Here is an 18,910-nt window from a genome sequence, read left to right as displayed (position 1 = left end):
AATGTATTTTTTCTTCAAAGCCTAAATAGCTATAGGAAGTGTATCACTCTTTATATCCCCAATTTGGGAACAAGTTTGTCTTTTAGCTAACATAAAAATAAAGTTTGGTTTGGTCCACCCAGCACAACGTATATAATAGAAAAGTCACCTTTAAATTAAATTTAATTTCCAATGATTTCTTGGACACAACCATGTGTTTCCTTGACAACAAAATAAAAGCAGTTTATCATTGTCTTATTTCAGAAACCTTTTTCCCCAATTTCTTTGAATAGTCTGTTATCCTAGCCTGCTTATGTTTTTAACATCAACCAAGTAATTTTAATGTCAAGATGAATCTACTTTTTCTTTAAAATAAAAACAATTTTTAAAGTCAAACCCCATTTTTCTTTTAAAAACCTTCTTTCGATAGATCATTTAGTATTTTATCAGACAGAATTGCACTTTACATCTCTACTACACAGTCTTGAGAACTGGGAACCTGTTCTGAATGTATTGTGATTAGTCCTAATCTTATCTTAATTTTTTAATTCTGAAGATTTTTCTTCAGAATTACATATGCCCATGTTTATGTATAAGAATTTTTTAAAGATTATAACATCTATACTTTAAAATTCTATGACATTTTGTTGAAAGGTTGTTGCTATCCTATTTTCTTGACACTTTTTATTTAAGATTGGGACAGAGAAAAATTACTTGAAGCTTGGATGACTAATCCAGAGAACTGCTGCCAGCGTTCAGGTATTCAAATGCCAACACCACCTCCAAGTGGATATAATGCCTGGGATACACTTCCTTCACCAAGAACTCCTCGGACTACTCGTTCTTCTATCACTTCTCCAGATGAAATTAGCCTCTCACCAGGGGACATTGAGACAACTATGGTATGTTTTGTTCTTAAGATAGATTTCTAGAATGACACAATATTTTATTTATTAGATTTATATCCTTCATTCTGTAGGTGTGCTCAGGACAGTGGTCAAAGTTCTCCTATTTTTCTCCCCACAATGAAAACCTTGAGAGCTACCTAAGGCTGGAAGAACATAACTGATTCAGGGAATAAGAAACGCAGACTCTCTGCTTCTCATCCACCATTTCAAATAGTATACCACACTAGCTCTCAACGTACAATAATATATTACTTGCACAAGTAATATTACATGATTATGCCACATTTTCAAGTTGTTAAATATCTCACTAATATTTTAAGTAGTTGCAACATTTTGTTTCTATATTATGTAGTAGAATGAAATCTCACTTTTGATCAGAAATTTTTTTACTATTAAACTGCAACTTTATCAGTCTTTCTTAGGCAATACCCTTATATGCAGAACCAAGCACATGAGCTGTAGTGAGCAAATGCTCTCTAATTGTACATTGAGATGCAGGCATCATCAGAGTTTCAGGTCAGCCTTCGCATTGCAGTCACAATGGGCATTGAATTGATGATTTATAGGCCAGAAAGCAATTCTGACCATCGTAAAACAACATGCTGCATTCCCCCCCCCCAGGTCACATGACTATATTACGGATGCTTGTCAACGTATATGTTTTCATTTTAAAAAAAAAATCTTTATATAACTTACAAATAGAAATAAAAACAATGGAAAAAAGATTCGGGTAAAAGTTTCCAATCCCTAGGGGCATTTCTCATCTCTGTTTCATAGCCAAGGGAACCAGCATTGCCAGGAGACATTTCTGTGATCATGTGGCCGGCATGACTATACACCAAAGTTGTATGGAATGCTGTTATCTTCCCACAAAAGTAATATCTATTTATCTACTTCCATGTACATGCTTTTGAACTGCTAGGTGAGCAGGAGATGGACAAGTAACAGTAGCTCAACCTGTCTCATGTCACTCATGTCTCAAACTTGGGCTGTCAGCTTTTCAGATGACAAGTTCAGTGTCTTTAACTGCTGAGGCATCGCACTCCCATTAACAACAGAAAAAGGAGGTGGTGTAGAGGAGATAAAGTAAGGGAAAGAAAAGAAAAACAAAAAGCAGTACTTCCAATTTCTTACAATGCAGTAAGACCCATGATAGAGTTATATCAACTTTTTATTTATACCAAATAGTGAATACAGTAAAACAACTTGCTGAATGCCTCCAGTCACATATCTGTATTTTAGGTGCTTGGCAACCTGTTCACATTTATGTCCAGTTGCTAAGTGCCCTATGATCATGTGATCTCAATTTCCAATCTTTGCCTAGTTTCCCCAAAAAGTCAGTGAAGAAGCTGGTAGGGAAGGTTGCAAGCAGAGGGTACATTTGGGTTTTAGAATCAAACCCTCTGCATGCTAAGAGAGTTCATTTCCCCTCCTTACCCCATAAGGGGGAAAGAACTTAAAATCTGGCAAAAATGCTAGTGAAAGCCAGCATTCTGGGATTTTTAGAATGCTGGCATTTGCTAGCAATTTCACTCCCTTCCAGAGCCCTTCTGAGTTTTTTGGAATGGAGGGGTAATGCCAGAGAATGATAGCAATCTGAAAGCATATTGAAGGGTTCTGCACGGATCAGCACGGTCATTTAATGACCACCACTGAGAGAGCCAGGTTTGTTGTTATTGAGCAAAGTGGTCATATAGTGATTGACGTAATGACCATTTTGTTCAATGATCAAGATTATGACTCACAAGTGGAGGGTTATCTGTAATAGGGCAAATAGTAACTGGTTTTTAAATAGCCGGTATGTATAAATGCAACCCAAATAAAGGAAGTAAACAATTAAACGCTTTCACATAAAACCTCATTTTTCTCCTTCTCTCTAAATGTTACAGATGCATATGACAGATTATTCAAATTCTGATTAAGCAGTAAGCATTGTTGCCCTCAGTAAAACTGGGCTATTGGAATAAAATCTACTGCAATCATGAGAGGTTAAAATATTCCTAAAAATCTTCCCTTTGCCTTCCCTTCCAATCAGTTTAAGACAAGGAAAGCAATGGGGAAGCCAGATTTGTTTAACAGTTGTGTGATTCATTTAGTAACCATGCAATTTGCTTAACAATTAAAAAAAGTAAAAATAGTTGTAAAATTATATCCCCATCATGAGATAACTCATTTTATGACTGCCCTTAATTACAATAGAAATTCCAATCCCAATTGTGGTTGTAAATCAAGGGCTTCCTGTGCTTTTAAGGAAGGAAAGATGAAAACAATAACAATGGAAATCCCTTTAATATTAATTTCATGATCTTTTTTGACTACCATTCTGTGAAGAGCAAAGAACTATATTTTATTCTAGTAATTTTGCAGTAAGAGGTCTGATATTTGACAATTTACATAAAAATGTATTTTGCTGAATTTGATCAGTTCTATGGCTATTATTGTGTAAGATGTCCTTGCAGTTCCATTGAAAATTTGAATTTTAGTTTCTATTGTATGTAATCCCTATAATTCTATTGTATAGTAATTGTACTTAAATTTTTCTTATTCCTTTTCTGTTTCGTCTCCCTCTTACCTTACAGCAATCACTTTATCTAATTTTAAAAGTCAGCCTGCTGATATTGTGGTACTGTAGACGAGAAAGACTATTACTATCTGGCCTTACATATATCAGTGAGAACATCATACTTTAATATGTCAAAGGTTTTTCATTATAATTGGAAAATCCTTTTGAAAAACAGTCCATTTTTAATGTCCCACACACACTTTCCTTTTTAAAATGAGTTATGGAATCATGCTTTTTTCATATTTGTCTTGTCAGTCAAGCATAAACACTCTATTTAAATATGTATAAATGGCCTCTGTATAAATGACGTAGGCTTATGTACTCTTGCCCCATTTAAATCATAACAAAAGGCAATGCTCTTGTTTTCAAAAGTTCCACAGTGCTCCAATTCCAGTAGTTCATTTAACAACTCTTAAAAGTTAGATAGTGCTAAAAAAAAAGTGATTTACGACCCAGGCCTCACACTTATTACCATTACATTGCTCATGGTCATATGATCAAAACTGAGGCACTTGACAATCGACAGTTATTTACAATGATTACAGAGTCCCAAGGTCAGTGATTGCCATTTGCAATCTCCCCAGGGGTTTCCGAGAAGCAAAGTCAATGGAGCAAGCCACATTCATTAATGACTGCTTGACCGCAGCAAAAAGAAAGTCATAAAATCAGGCACGACTCATACATCACTTAGCAACAGAAGTTCCAGACCCAATTGTGGTCGTACGTCAAGAACTATCTGAAGAAAAGCCATTGTTGGTTACTATTATTAAGAGATTTGGAAAAGGTGACTCACTGTGGGTTTAAGAGTGCCAGATAGACCAGAGTACATAGTTCTAATAATTGGGTCCAAACCATTGAAAGCTTTATAGAACATACTCAACTTGGAATTGAGTCTGGAAAATAATGGGTAACTAATGAAGCTGTGGGGGAGATGGTGGCATTAAATAAAAGCATTACTCACAATTCTTGCTACTGGACTTGGGGGGGCATATTGCTTTGATGGGCTACTTCACAAACTGAGTATGGCAGTAATCTGGTAATTTAATGTTAGCAATGGATGCATTGTCTATATTAGATTTCTCTCCTTCAGGGAAGAATAGAACATCTGATTTATCAGCCGGGCTGATAAAATGCCTTCTTGCAACCAGTGTAAAAATGGCTTTTTCAGTGTATTCAGAAATATATGTGATAGTTTTCTTGAGTTAGAAAGCAGTTTCTAAGCCTTGGAGAATATGATCTCATTCAGTTTAATTTTTCATCTTAAAAACAAAGAGTAACATTTTACAACATGTTTTTTGTTTGCTTCTCTTTTGAAATGCTAGAAATGTTTGAACCAATCAGTATAAGTTGTTACTTTTATCTTCCACAACTACATCTCTTCACCACCACAACTTCTATGTGTTGTTACTCTCACGCTTCAGCAACATTTCACATTTCAGGGCTGGATGTAAATGAAATAAATAAAATGGAAGAAATTAGAAGAGGCTATGGATCAGACCAGACCATTTTAATACACACTAATTTTTTAACTGTTTTTTTAAATCTGCAGTGTGAAATTTGTATGTGTAATATTTCTATCTTTGAAGATCCAGTAGATATGCCTTGTGGGCATGAGTTTTGTAGAGCATGCTGGGAAGCGTAAGTACAAATTTAACTTTTTTATTAAAAACTATTTTGGATGGTCCACAGTCTAATTTTTATAATTATATTTTAAAAGAGTTTTTATATATATATATATGCTTGTTATCATCAGAAATAAGAAATCTTATTCAGGTACATTAACATAGAAAATTTGATTTTAGTATGCTGAGTGCATTTCTTTCTTTCTTTCTTTCATTTTATTTTTTTCCTTTTTGCAATCTGTAGCTTTCATTTGCTGGAAATTATCCTCTCCATTAATGATGGTGCTTGTTTTCCCAGCCTAGCTGATTACCATCTAGAAGGTGGCTTATTCTAAAGATAAAAAAGATTAGATGCATCATATAGCAGGCGCAACAGCAAAAGAAAGGGAGATCAAATCAAAGTTTGTGCTTGTGGACAAGCCTTTAACCAAGCCATAGTATTTCTCATTATTTAAACATTGAAAGTTTATTATGATAAAAACAATCCCATATGGATCTTTCATAACTATATTCTTCATTTTGTTGACCACCTCCCATATGGTTGAAAAAAAACCTTTGGAACTACTTGTTTAACAACAGATTTTTGGATTATCCTGATGGATAAACTATTATTGAAAGTTAATTTTGCTCTTATCTTTGAAGGAGTTAATATTTGCTTTTCAATCTTAATATATATTCAATAGGTTTTTGAATATGAAGATTCAAGAAGGAGAAGCTCACAATATTTTTTGCCCAGCGTATGATTGCTTTCAACTTGTTCCAGTGGAGATAATAGAAAGTGTGGTTTCCAAGGAGATGGATAAACGCTACCTACAGTTTGATATTAAGGTAAACTGTGAGATTATGAGAATGTAGTTTATCCATCTGGTTGAGTTTATTCTAAATTGAAAAGAAATATCTCAGAAAGGCGGGCAAGTAATTGCTGCTCCCCAGAGTATTTATTGCTGCACTGGAAAATAATGTATATGTTTCCTTAGTCATAATCCAAAATACTCTGACAATTGAATGTGTATATAATTTAAAGTTTTCTTTGGACTTTGCATCCTATAAACCTTGGTCCAACCATTCAATCACTTAGAAAGTTATTACTTGAGAACAATATGTCTGATTGCATTTATTTATTTGATTGGCTGACTCTTTGCTTTTAAATCAACAATTCACTGAGAACAATAAGTTTTAATATGTTGGTATTTTACAGTTTCACTTAATAAACAGGTCCTACTCTACACTCAGTAGCTCACTCAGGTGGACCATTTCAAAGTTTCCTATCATTGTAACATTTTGTTTATTAATAATCAAGCTTCATGCCACATAATTCTTGGGTTATGTTTCAAATCAGTAAAATTGTTTAGGTTGATATATTTTTATTCTTACAGTTATTTTAAACCATATTGTTCAGGCTACTCATCAACTGAATAAGGTTTGTATAGAAAGATTTAGTTCATAATGGAAACCAATTTTTATTTCTCAAAATCTTGTTTTCAGGCCTTTGTTGAAAATAATCCTTCTATTAAATGGTGCCCTACTCCAGCCTGTGAAAGAGCAGTCAGACTAACAAGACAAGGATCTAATATAACTGGCTCAGAAACACTTAGTTTCACATTATTAAGAGCCCCAGCTGTGGATTGTGGGAAAGGACATCTTTTCTGCTGGTAATGCTTATTTATTTTTGATCCTGGAACTTTTACTGGTTATTTTGGATTAGTGTATAAGCATTAAAATGATTAACAGTTGTGGATATCATTCATATTTTGTAAATATATTTTTGCATACTTCCAATATTCTGATTTCATTTAAATAAATGTTTTTAATTCAGAATTTTCAATAGTTGAATAAAAAATGAATTATCAGATTTTAATGGTCTTTATCAGATAGTTCTTGATTAATAATCAGTTACAAGTTATAAAAGTTACAACACTGCTAAATGAGTGGCATTTATGGCTCGCCGTTAAAGTTCTGGCCATCCCAGCAGCCATGTGATTGCGATCTGGGCACTTTCGCAATCAGATTGCAGTCATGATGGTTGCAGTATCCCACAGTTACATAATTGCAATTCAAGGCCTTCCTTGCTGGCTTCCCACAAGCAAAGTCAATGGGGAAGCTGGCAGGGATGGTTGCAAGTCACTCAAGTACGTCTCCTCCGCCCTCCAGCAATCAGCTCCAGCCCTGTCACAGTTCCACTGCACCTCACCATCCTCTCATATACCCTCCAACACCCTGCACCAGCCACCTTGAGCCCCACCATGTTTTCACCACACAAGTGCACCCTGCACTCTGGGGCAGCTATCCAAAACATCTTCACATTCATAACACACTGGATCTTCCCAAGGCCCACTATGCTCATTTTGACCTTCCACGTACACTTACACTTTCCACATCCACACTCTGTAGCAGTCATAGTGACCCCTGCTCCACTTACATTGCTTCATTGAAGCCCTTTGCACTTTGCATCAACCACCTCAAGCCTCACTATGCTGGGCCTGTCTGCACTTATATTCTTCAGCATCCTCCCCAAGCCCCACCTTGTTTGTGTTCTGTGACATTGGACCTTTGTGTACTTTTCTGCACCCAGTAGCCAATTACCTGCCCATCAGCCTGCCTGGAATTTCCTGGCTTTCCCACTGACTTGACTTGTAGGAAGCCACTTAATCATCCATGATCCTCACCTAATAATGGCAGCTGGGATATAGTCACTAATTAAATGCTATCACATGATGTCACACTTTAAGACTACATCATATGGCAATGAAAATTCTGGCCTAAGTTGTCATTGTTAACTGAGGATTACCTACATGTCCACATATTACCAACCTCTGATGTAATGAATATATATTACTGTAAATTGATATTGAAAACTAGGATATTGAAAATTAAGATTTTAACATTATTAAATATAAAACACTTGTTATTCTGAGTCATGGTCACATTTCTCTGTCCATCAGGCACCTGTTATTCTTTTATAATGCTTAAAAAATCCTAAACTGATGTGTGAGTAATGAGGATAGAGGGGAAAATATTCCTGTTATGTATATGTTGTCATAATATTGCTGTTTAACCAGTTTTTAAGAATTCCTTCCTTAGATTTATCCCTCTGCTTTTTTCCTGTGGAGATTCTTACTCCTGAGAAATAGGAAGTGATGCCAATCTGCATGTAGATTGCAGAGAGGGGTTAATTTTCTGCAAAGGATCAGAAGTCTCATTTATATAACTCAAGTACTTTAGAAAAATATGAAGTTGTATCCAATGAGTGGATAAAATTGAAAGAATAACTGCCTTGAATAATTTTGGGAACCCTATTTCTACTTCTAGTTCAGGGTTCCTAGGCTGTTATTTAGAGCTGATATTCAATATTTTGTTTGTCTTTAACAACCAGAGTGTTATAGTGATATTAGATTAGAACCAAGGAATTAAGATTCAAGACAATAGTTAATCATGGCATCTGACTGAGTGGCTTTAGGCCACTGTTTCTGTCATTCTGTCTTATAAAATGTAAGCAAATAAACTCCTGACTAGGCTTCATTCGTGCTTTGTCCACTCCTACACCATACTGTAGTTTCATTTCTTATTTTTTGGGTTGGTTACAGCACTGGGTAGAGTTTAGGCAGTTCACTTATTTCTTCACTTTAGGACAGTGATGGCAAACCTTTTTCTTATGGCGTGCCAAAATTGTGTGTGGACCAATTCAATACTCCTCGCCCACTTGTGCATGTGCATGCAACCCCCCCCCCATGCATGCGTGCACGATACCCCCGCACCAGGCTCCAGAGGCTTTCCTAAAGCCTGGGGAGGGTGAAAAAGCCTCCCCTGGCCCTCTGGAAGGCTGAAAATCAGCTGGCCAGCCCATGTATGGCGTGCCAGCAAATATGGCACACCATACACCTGTAGTACTCATGCCATACATTCACCATCACAACTTTAGGAAAATCTCAATTTTAGGCACCTCAATTTTCAATCCTCTTATTGTAGGACATGACAGAAATGAAGGGAGCAATGGCTTAACATATATTGGTAGGATTCCCATCCTAAATCTCCTTATGCTTTAGACAGGATATTCTGAAGATGCTTTTATATGTAAATTCACAGCTAGCCAACTTAATGAACTCAAGTAATAGATTAAAATTTTAGTATTTTACAATTATCCTTGAAAATTCTGTAGTAAGCATTTCATTTGTTTTAATGTGAAGTTTACTTTTTATTATTCTAACTCTGGGTTCATTTTTAGGGAGTGTTTAGGTGAAGCCCATGAACCTTGTGATTGTGAAACTTGGAAAAACTGGCTGCAGAAAATAACAGAAATGAAACCTGAAGAGCGTAAGAATGTCCATTGTGTCTTTTTTGTTTATTTTATAGAAACTATGCAATGTGTTATAAGACTCTTGTAGGCTATATGACCCACTGATGCATGGAAATCTACTGTGGATCAGAGGGCCTGGACCTCTTCTCCCCATCCCACCATGCCAGGGAGACTTCTACCAGTTGCAGAGGTCCTCAGTGTACATGAATTGTTCCACTTATCTTTGTGTTGTTTTTTTCTTGTAGCTGCTCATGAGCAAACTCAGCTGACATGAGGCCTGACCTTGTTACAGAAGCTGCCTTCTATCATTCTACAAGAAGCATTCGTGCAATTGTTTGGAAGGTTCCTTTTCCCAATCATGAAATTTAGAGAAGGAGCCTTCTGAACTATTGCCTTTGCTAGCTTTCTAATCTAGAAAGTGTAGAAAGCTAGCAACGGTGATTGCTCAGAAAGATCCTCTTTCTAGTTATCACAACAGCTGACACCATTCTCACAATTATTTGGAACACTCCTCTCCAAATCCTGTGAACTTGGAAAAGGAATCATCCAAAGTATCATGAGTATGGTATGCACTTGCAGTATGACACAAGGCAGCCTCTGTAGGAAAGTTATGCCTTGCATCGGTAGATGCACCTGCTAGTAGCTGCAAATAAATGCAAGGGCATGTGGAGCAATTTATTTGTACTGCTGGGCCTTGTAACTTGCAGAGGCCTTTTGAATGTGGTAGGTAGGGAGCAGACTTGGGCTTCCGGTGTCACAGCAGCCTTGTGCTCGCTGGTGCACTGAATAGGCAGCTAAAATGATGGGAGAGATAGGCAGTTGGGAGAAAAGGGGGAAAGTTGCAGAACCCCTGTGGTCAGTGTCACATGAATAGGAAGTCATAGTCTCAAATGGTTTTCAAGGTCAATGAAATTCTATGTCAAATTTATCTTTGAAATGCAAAGTTTTTTTGAACATTTAGGGATGTCCCACAAGTGGATTTTTTTTAATATTAGGTTACAAACTTTAAAAAAAATAGGAAGTGCAGTGAGCCTTTTGTTTTAAGAAAATATTACATGAACATTATATGCACCTAATATTTTGTTTCCCTCTTCAAAGTTGTGGGAGTTAGTGAAGCTTATGAAGATGCTGCTAACTGCTTATGGTTACTCACAAACTCCAAACCATGTGCCAACTGTAAATCTCCCATTCAGAAAAATGAAGGATGCAACCACATGCAGTGTGCAAAGGTGAACAAATATTGTCCAGGGTTATGTCACTCCTAGACCCACTATCTAAAGAAAAATAAAAAGAACCAGAAGATATATTTAGTATTTTCAGAAAGATAGGCACAGTTGGACCAAGCCATATTTTAGGGTAGTATGCTGTTATAAAAGGCAACATTTATCTAAATCACATTCTAGATAATAATTTCAGATGACTCTTAGTTAATAATGTTTTATCAGTTTTAGACTTTGCTAAAGAATTGATAAAGACATGTTACTGAAGACATCATCACTGATATAATTACATTTGTAGTTAGTATAACGTATATTAGAATACTGTATGTATATCTTTTCCTTTCCTAGTGCAAATATGATTTCTGTTGGATATGCCTTGAAGAATGGAAAAAACATAGTTCTTCTACTGGAGGATATTATAGATGCACTCGCTATGAAATAATTCAACACGTAGAAGAACAATCTAAAGAAATGACAGCAGAGGTAAGAAAATGATTTATTTTCAGGAATAGATCATTATCATCATCATTATATGTTATTCTCTTGTTTTGTATGTAATGTCTGATTCTATACAGTGTGCTAAGCTGTGATTGTTTAACTCATAGATAGACATTTAACATTAGGTAAAAGTACCATGTTCAGCTGAACTAAGACGATGTTAAATCTAACCTTAAAAAGTATTTTTGTTAGTTAAATATTCAGCACCCATCCATCTGTTTACAAAATATATGTAATATGAGCCTCATAAACATTCTTTACCCATGTCTTCTGTGCATATCAGAAATTTAAGCAAAGTTCAAACTCAGCAGTAATTAAAAGCCTGCCAAATTTTCTGTCAGTATCCAAAATTAAAGGTACAGAAAACAGATGCAAAGTGAAAGATTAAAGCCTTCCTTGTGAGTGAGAGGAACTGTTTTTGAAATCTGTTTCAAATGTAAGCCAGAATATCATTTACCAACAACAAAATTTGATTTACTGATTCATAATAGTAGCTGCATTACTTTGACTAGAACCCCTGCCCCCAATTGTTCAATTCATTAATTGCAGCATGGCGATGTTGATATATATTTTAGGTTTGTTAAAATGTCTTACCATCCGCATTATATTGAAAGTGGCAATATAGAAAAAGTTGGAAGAGGCTTCAGTTTTAAGATATCTGTCCACTATATTGGACTACAAAAGAAAAAAAGAGACTTTGAATTTTCGTAGTCAGCAAGTGCTTCTTGTAAACTATTCAGCCAGCTCTCTAGTTAATAAGTAGCCTAACCTGAACTTTTAGAAACCACTTTTATAATTAAAGAAATCATTATGGAATAGCTGTTCCCTGTCATCTTAGAATGGAGTGAGCATTGTTTCCAGACAGAATCAACTCATGTTTGGCCTCACTTGACTTTTAAAACCCAAAGTGTAATTTAATATAACACTTCCAGTATATCATGAGTTTCTTTGATTCAAAATTGATTAACTGTTGAATTCAGATGACTAATTTATTTGTTCAATATTCATTAATGTGTGAGAGTATATTTCTGTTGTACAATTTAAGAACTGTGGAATATTTGGTCCTGCTTATGAGGAAAATTTAAAATCTGCTTTTTTTCTTCCCTTTTTAAACATTTTTTTTCAGGCTGAAAAGAAACACAAAAGATTTCAAGAGCTTGACAGATTTATGCACTATTATACAAGATTTAAGAACCATGAGCTCAGCTATCAAGTATGATTACGAATAGTTGTGTTAAATCAGTTTCCAAGTTTTCCAACAATTTGTTCAAAATACAAAGTTTTCATTATTGTCTTTTTTTTTTTTTTTTAGTTGGAACAGCGCCTTCTCAAAACAGCCAAAGAAAAAATGGAGCAGCTGAGTAGAGCCCTTGGTGGATGTAAGTGCCTTTGTTTTTTCTACAGTATGATCGAGGACTCAGAATAATATTCCTGTATTTACCAACTATGTTTGATTTATGATCTAATACATTATATTAAATATAGCAGAGCATTTTAGGTGTGTTTAAAAACATGCCATATTCTATGAACAAAATTATAACAGCTAAATCTCATTTTAAATCTCTCTTTGATATACAATATACTAGCGTCAAACGGATGCATTTCCTGCATTTTTCCTTGAATTGATGCTTCAGTCTGAACAGAACCCAAAGTATTTTTGCCCAGCTAAATACTCCCTTTTTATATTTAAGGAAGCATTGTTCTCTAGATACATCTGTCCTTTTTAAGATAAGGTAAAGGATTTTTCTTTTGTGTCCATCACAACTATATATTATGCATGGATATGAGGAAAGGCATTTTTAGTTGCAGTGCTGTTGTTTCCTTCTCAGTCCCAAGAGAAATTTTGGATATTTACCAAAGATTTTGGTCTGAACAACAACAGGTTAGAATTTACTCTGTTTTTGTGCCAGTTGTTTATAGTTTTATATAGTAATTGTTAATACTCTTCCAGCCTTCATTGCTATAGAAAAAATTATAAATATTTGAATGAAGAAATTTTTAGAAAATCTCTGTTTAGAATAGAATTAGAATTTACAACTTATCTACTCAAACGTTTCTTCATTGAATTCAAATTTGTATGGTTTGGGGGTATTTTTAATGCATTCTTGTATCTGTTTTCATGTCTAAAAATCTGTTAATGTTTCTGTGGTTTTATTTTTAACAACATGAAATCTTAATAGCAAGTCATTAAAAAAGAATAATAGTATGTAGGTTGAAGTATTAATAGAAAAATCAGAATTATAAATCTGTAAGAATTGTTCACTTTTCAATCACAAAACCAATTATCATGTTTATATCTTGAAATATCTGCTTTGGATGGCTATCATAATCTAATTTTACTAATTGCAGAAATCTGAATACAGTCAATACGAAGGTTACTTGCAAGTATTTTTATTTTATTTGAAGTCAAAGCTGAGAAACAATTCTAATTTTATATGATATTAATAGTTTTTGTTTAATTCAGAAGAGACCTTATGCTTGCTGAAGTAGGTTTTTCAGGAACAAGAAAAATAAACATTTACTTGCAATACCCGAACATATCTTGCAGCAGAAGGAAGTTGTCCTGATACCACATTCATTGAAGATGCAGTACAAGAACTCCTCAAAACTCGACGGATTCTGAAGTGTTCTTATCCTTATGGATTCTTTCTAGAACCAAAAAGCACAAAGAAAGAAATATTTGAACTGATGCAGGTAAATATATTACCTTGTGGTGGCCCTTGTTTTGCAATTCTTTTTTATCAAGATTAGACAAAGGGATTCTGTGCCTGCATAGCAAAACTCAGAAAATAGCAATTCTTATGTTGTTGTTGTCATTGCAAGTGTACTACACCAATGTACTATACATAGGTGATATACATCTGAATATGTTGTATTCATTATGCACTTCAGCTGAACTCCCAACAGAATCTTCACTACTCTTCTGATTACCATAGCAATGCCCTTATCTGTTATTCCTCTTTCAGCATCTTTGCATCATGTTGTAGGTATGGCCAACAATTCTAGGCCTGCATTATCTTTTGAATACCTTTTAGAAAATATTAAGAAAATGGTGGGTTTTCTTTGTTGAATCTAAGACAGGTTGCAAAATGTCATCTACACAAACAGGTATTTTACTATCTCATTCTTGCACAATTTTTGGAGGTTTGATTCTGGTGTGATTTCCAAGGGATCTGGTGGCCATAGAAGAGCATTCTTGTGCAACTTGCAAAAAGTATACAAGAACAGGAATGTTTTTGAGAATGGTTGTTGGATATTGGTGAATGCCGGCATGTTGCCCAAAACATAGTGGCATGTCACAAGTTCACCATCATTGCCTAGGTCTTAGGAATATTATGAAGCAGATTCAAATCTAACTTCACCATAGACACTACATAAGCTTGAATCAGTCCCATTCTCTCAGCCCAGCCATTCTCATAGATTTATTTTTCTAAACTGATTTAACAACCTAGATAAATATGAATCTAACACCAAATCCAGATATGTGCATTCCCAAATGTGCAAACAACAATTATAGTTTAGCAACCAGCATTTTTCAGCTGATATAATTTTGTGGCTTTAATAGATTGACTTAATCGTTTTACTTAATTTTTCCACAAATTATTTTTTCTACGTTTTGTTAATACATTATAATCCATATTAAATGGATATTCTTCTTATAGAAATCATTGAAGTGTACTTTTAAAAAGAAATAAATGGCTCTTTAAAATGTTAATTTCAAAAGGATTACGCTTATTAGACTCTTGAGGTGTTGCTGCCAATCTAAAGCTCAAAAAAATTCTTATTTTTTTATTAGTGTAGTAAAAAGTGCATTATTGCATGAGTTGTAATGCTTCCTGCTTAAGTGGGTTATATAGTTATAAAATAGTAAGCCATAGAAACCTCCATTTTTTTACTGGAACCATAATTAATTTTAGATATCTCCTTAACCATTATAATAAAGAATCAGGGGTGGGTTTCTGCCAGTTCTAACCTCTTCTATAGAAGAGGTTCCACAAATCTACAGTGCCGTTTAGAACCAGTTCCAGGTCCCTCCCTCCACCCGTCCGCACATCATCAAGATGAAGACAAGAGGAAGAATTCTGAGAGTTGAAGTCCACAAGTCTTAAAGATGTCAAGTTTGAACACCCCTGGGTTTTTTTTCTAAAGGGTTAGGGGTGCAAGGGTCTTGTAACTTGACAGCTTTAAGACTTGTGTGCTTCAAATGCCAGAGTTTGGTGAGCCAACATTTTGATTGCTAAGCAAGAGTGTTGTTAAGTGAGTTTCACTATATTTTACAAGTTGGCCACACCCACTAAGTCACATGACTGCCAAGCTACTCCCACTTGGTCACATGACTGGTAAGCCATTCCCACCCTGTCACATGGCCAGCAAGCCACTCCCACAAAGCAGGCCACACCTACAGAAGAGGTTCTAAAACTTTTTGAAACCCATCACTGTAGAGAATGCATATATTTGTATCTGTCTTCATTATTGATTATATAGCCGGCACATATATTTTCACCTTGTAAAGTGTTGTTTACGGGTATTATTTTTTATTGTAGACAGACCTTGAAATGGTTACAGAAGATCTTGCTCAGAAAGTGAACAGACCTTACCTTCGTACTCCCCGCCATAAAATCATCCGGGCAGCTTGCCTTGTTCAACAGAAGAGGCAAGAGTTCTTAGCCTCTGTAGCCCGTGGAGTTGCTCCTGCTGATTCTCCAGAAGCTCCAAGGCGCAGGTAATCCCATAAAATAGAGATTTGCACCCCAAAGAAGTACAATTTGTAAGTACCAAGTATGGTAAGCCTGTCTTACAACTTTGTTTTTTGAGAGTAAGGTATAGTAAACTGATGATGTACAGCTGTTTTGGACTACAACTCCTTACATCCTCTTAACATTGCCAATACTAGCTGAGTTGATGCGAGTTGAAGTATAAAGCATCTGGAAAGCATCAGGCTGCCTATCCATGACTTAGAAAAACAGCAAATAATTCTCACAAGTTTGTCTTGAATCATTCATTTTTAAAATTTTATGAACTTAGTTTAATCATTCATTGCTTAATTATTTTAAGTTCATGGGATGCATTTGTGCTTGTGGCTAAAATTAAAATAAGGAATAGAGTTATGCATGTTCTATTTTGTTAGAGGTGAGAGTGCAGAATTGCTCCTTAGAAACTTTGAAGTAAAATGTATATGGAGATGACTCTAAATATTGCCTTTTGAATAAAAGCTGAACCTTTTTTCATGAATACAGAATCATGCCAATACCAGGAATTAGAGCCCTGTGGCATTTGTAAATCTGCTAGGTAGTCTGATTAACTTATTAATTGCCCTAACCCTGCTGATATTTCACAGGGCATTAAAAACCTGGTTTTGTCATGGAGCCTGGGGCTCTGATAGAAACCTGTGCCATGGCTTCTTTGAATGTTTATAAGCCTTCTCAGATGCTATTTTTATATCATTTTTGCTACTTTAACTCTGGTTTTCACTCTTTTTAATTCAGAGCTGCCCAAATTCATATTTATGAAATGGACAGTTTATATGTTTAATGCGTAAATTTTATTCTCATAGTAAATGATATATTTAATAAATAATACAAAATAAATTATTTTCTACAATGACAATAAAGGATATACTATACTAAAAATTGATCATATTAAATCAAATATTTTATACCAAATGTTATTTATAGGTGAATATTTGTATATTTGTATATTTTATGCATTCTATTTATTTTACGGTAAGCTGCCTAGGTTCACATATGTGATATAGGCAGTTATATAAATAAATTAAATGTGAAAGTAGTATCTTGAAAATAGAATTACACATGAAAATTAATCATGATGTCAGCGAAAATATGATACACTTTTAAATAAAAAGCACAAAAAAATTCTTTCTAACAAGGTTAATGTGTTCTTCTCGAACTGATTCAGTGAAAAGAAGATTACTTCAACCACTCATTTTCGGCACAAGGCATAAAGGTTGAATTGTAATTTTTGATGTTTCTGAATCAATATTGCATTAAACTGTAGGTTCTCAATGTAGTTATTAAGTCCATTCTAACTAAATGTGTATGGTATACCTTTTTCTGAGGCATTAGCAGAAAATTTCCTTCATGATCAAAGATCTTTGACCTTCCTTGCCTTCAAGAAAGCAGGATGTAAGGCTGGATGTTACTGAATTGTTTGGTTCCATTTCCTCCTCTCCCACACCGTTAGAATTTGTTTTAATTGTTCTACTATTGTAATCTCTGCTAGCTACCCAGAGTTTTCTTTGTGGTAGCCAAGAAAGTTGAAATTATAAATAAATTAATTATAAATGTTGCTGTTATTGGCCAAATAAGAAGTAGTATTAGCACTAGCTACCCATGCTTCAACTGAAAAAGTTGGTGGAATTGGATTGAGTGGGATATGTTTTTGTATCCATGCAATGAATGAATGTTTAGATTGATAATTTGAAATCTTGACCAATTTTTAATTTTCTTGGCTTATTAACACTATTAAAATAATATACAGTAAATAGCTAATTAGCAAATAACTTTTCAATTGTCTGGTTGAGGGGAAATTGTGCATAGTTAATTCTGTTCTTCAATAACAAAGTATGTTTAATTTATAGCTTTGCTGGTGGAACATGGGATTGGGAATATTTAGGATTTGCATCCCCTGAGGTAATTTTTGTCATTTTTAGTTATATAAATTTACATATTACAGAAATGATTAAGGAATTTCACTTTGCATGAATAGCTTCCCAATGTTGTTGCAAATTGTACAAAAGGTTGCAAGGTGTGGATGGGCTTTCTATTTTTTGTAGCTTTACAATGCAAGGATTTTTTTTCTCCTATCCAGTGTTGAATAATGTATAACATATGATTTTGTGTCCTTAATGGTTTGATCGGGCACCCTGATCTTCCAGCTTATCAACATCTGCTTGAGTTCTGGCAGGGCAAATGGTGATAATTGTCACAACTGACATAGAATTTTGAACTTAGTTAAACAAATGAGAGCAATTATGTTCCAGCCCTTGCAAATGAAGTTACCTACTTCCTCCTAATTGTTAGAAAATGAAAGCTGCACGTCAGGTTGTCATGACAGAGCAACCTTGCCAACAGTGCACCACAAAACAACAGTCACTTACCAAGCTGGCTCCTGAATTGAGTTTACTATTTAGCTATATTATTTGGTACATCATTTTCATGGGTTTTTTTCTTTTTAATGCTTCTTACTTGGTTACAATCTTGTAGTTATTTTAAAATCTTGCCTTTTAATGAGCGCAAATATGTTCCTATAAGACTATTTTTAACTTTGTTCTGCCCAGGCATTAGATTACAAACAAAAAAGCTAGATGTAACATTGTAACAGATTAGCCAGAAGAGTTTAACTTCCTTTTTTCTTTATCATGGATATATATATATATATATATATATATATATTTAACAACTGTCGTGTGATGGCCAAGATTTTTTATCTTTCTTTGTGCTCTTGGTATCTTGCCCATAAAGTTGATCCTCCTCCACAGAGTTCTGCACGTAGGAAACACCTAGGTGGAAAGTCAATGCCTTTTCTTTCTTTTTTTCCACTGTCTTACAGTTTTCTCCCTTCCCTTTTCCCTCCTTTGTTTTCGTACTATTGTCTTTTGTATTTTTGTATTTTATATTATATTCAGATAAACTAATTAAGTTTTTGAAATACAGGAAACATCTAGATCTTTTGGCAGGAATATCTTTATCCCAGCATGTGTATTCCTAGTGGTAGTTTCTACCCTTTTTTAGGCAATTTCTTTTTTTACTGCAAAACAAGCAATTGCAACTGGATTTTTCTTCTCAGAGAATATTTGTTTCTTCTTC

General features: G+C 34.7%; 1 protein-coding gene across 6 annotated transcripts in view; it reads left to right on the top strand.

Moving 5' to 3' along the window:
• Positions 1-18,910, top strand: part of ANKIB1 (ankyrin repeat and IBR domain containing 1) — a 49,248-nt gene that overhangs the window by 19,768 nt on the left and 10,570 nt on the right. For all 6 annotated transcript variants that reach the window (XM_032235724.1, XM_032235722.1, XM_032235723.1 and 3 more), the window contains 12 exons: positions 673-881; positions 5,000-5,088; positions 5,756-5,900; positions 6,558-6,724; positions 9,295-9,383; positions 10,465-10,595; positions 10,935-11,069; positions 12,211-12,297; positions 12,397-12,463; positions 13,633-13,778; positions 15,629-15,807; positions 17,683-17,734. In XM_032235724.1, the coding sequence (XP_032091615.1) occupies positions 673-881; positions 5,000-5,088; positions 5,756-5,900; positions 6,558-6,724; positions 9,295-9,383; positions 10,465-10,595; positions 10,935-11,069; positions 12,211-12,297; positions 12,397-12,463; positions 13,633-13,778; positions 15,629-15,807; positions 17,683-17,734 (1,496 nt within the window). The remainder of the gene's footprint in view (positions 1-672; positions 882-4,999; positions 5,089-5,755; positions 5,901-6,557; positions 6,725-9,294; positions 9,384-10,464; positions 10,596-10,934; positions 11,070-12,210; positions 12,298-12,396; positions 12,464-13,632; positions 13,779-15,628; positions 15,808-17,682; positions 17,735-18,910) is intronic.

The sequence above is a fragment of the Thamnophis elegans genome, chromosome Z, assembly GCF_009769535.1.
Source record: "Thamnophis elegans isolate rThaEle1 chromosome Z, rThaEle1.pri, whole genome shotgun sequence".
NCBI lineage: Eukaryota > Metazoa > Chordata > Lepidosauria > Squamata > Colubridae > Thamnophis > Thamnophis elegans.
The sequence above is the reverse complement of the archived record's forward strand: the minus strand, read 5'-3'. Positions and strand labels throughout refer to the sequence as shown.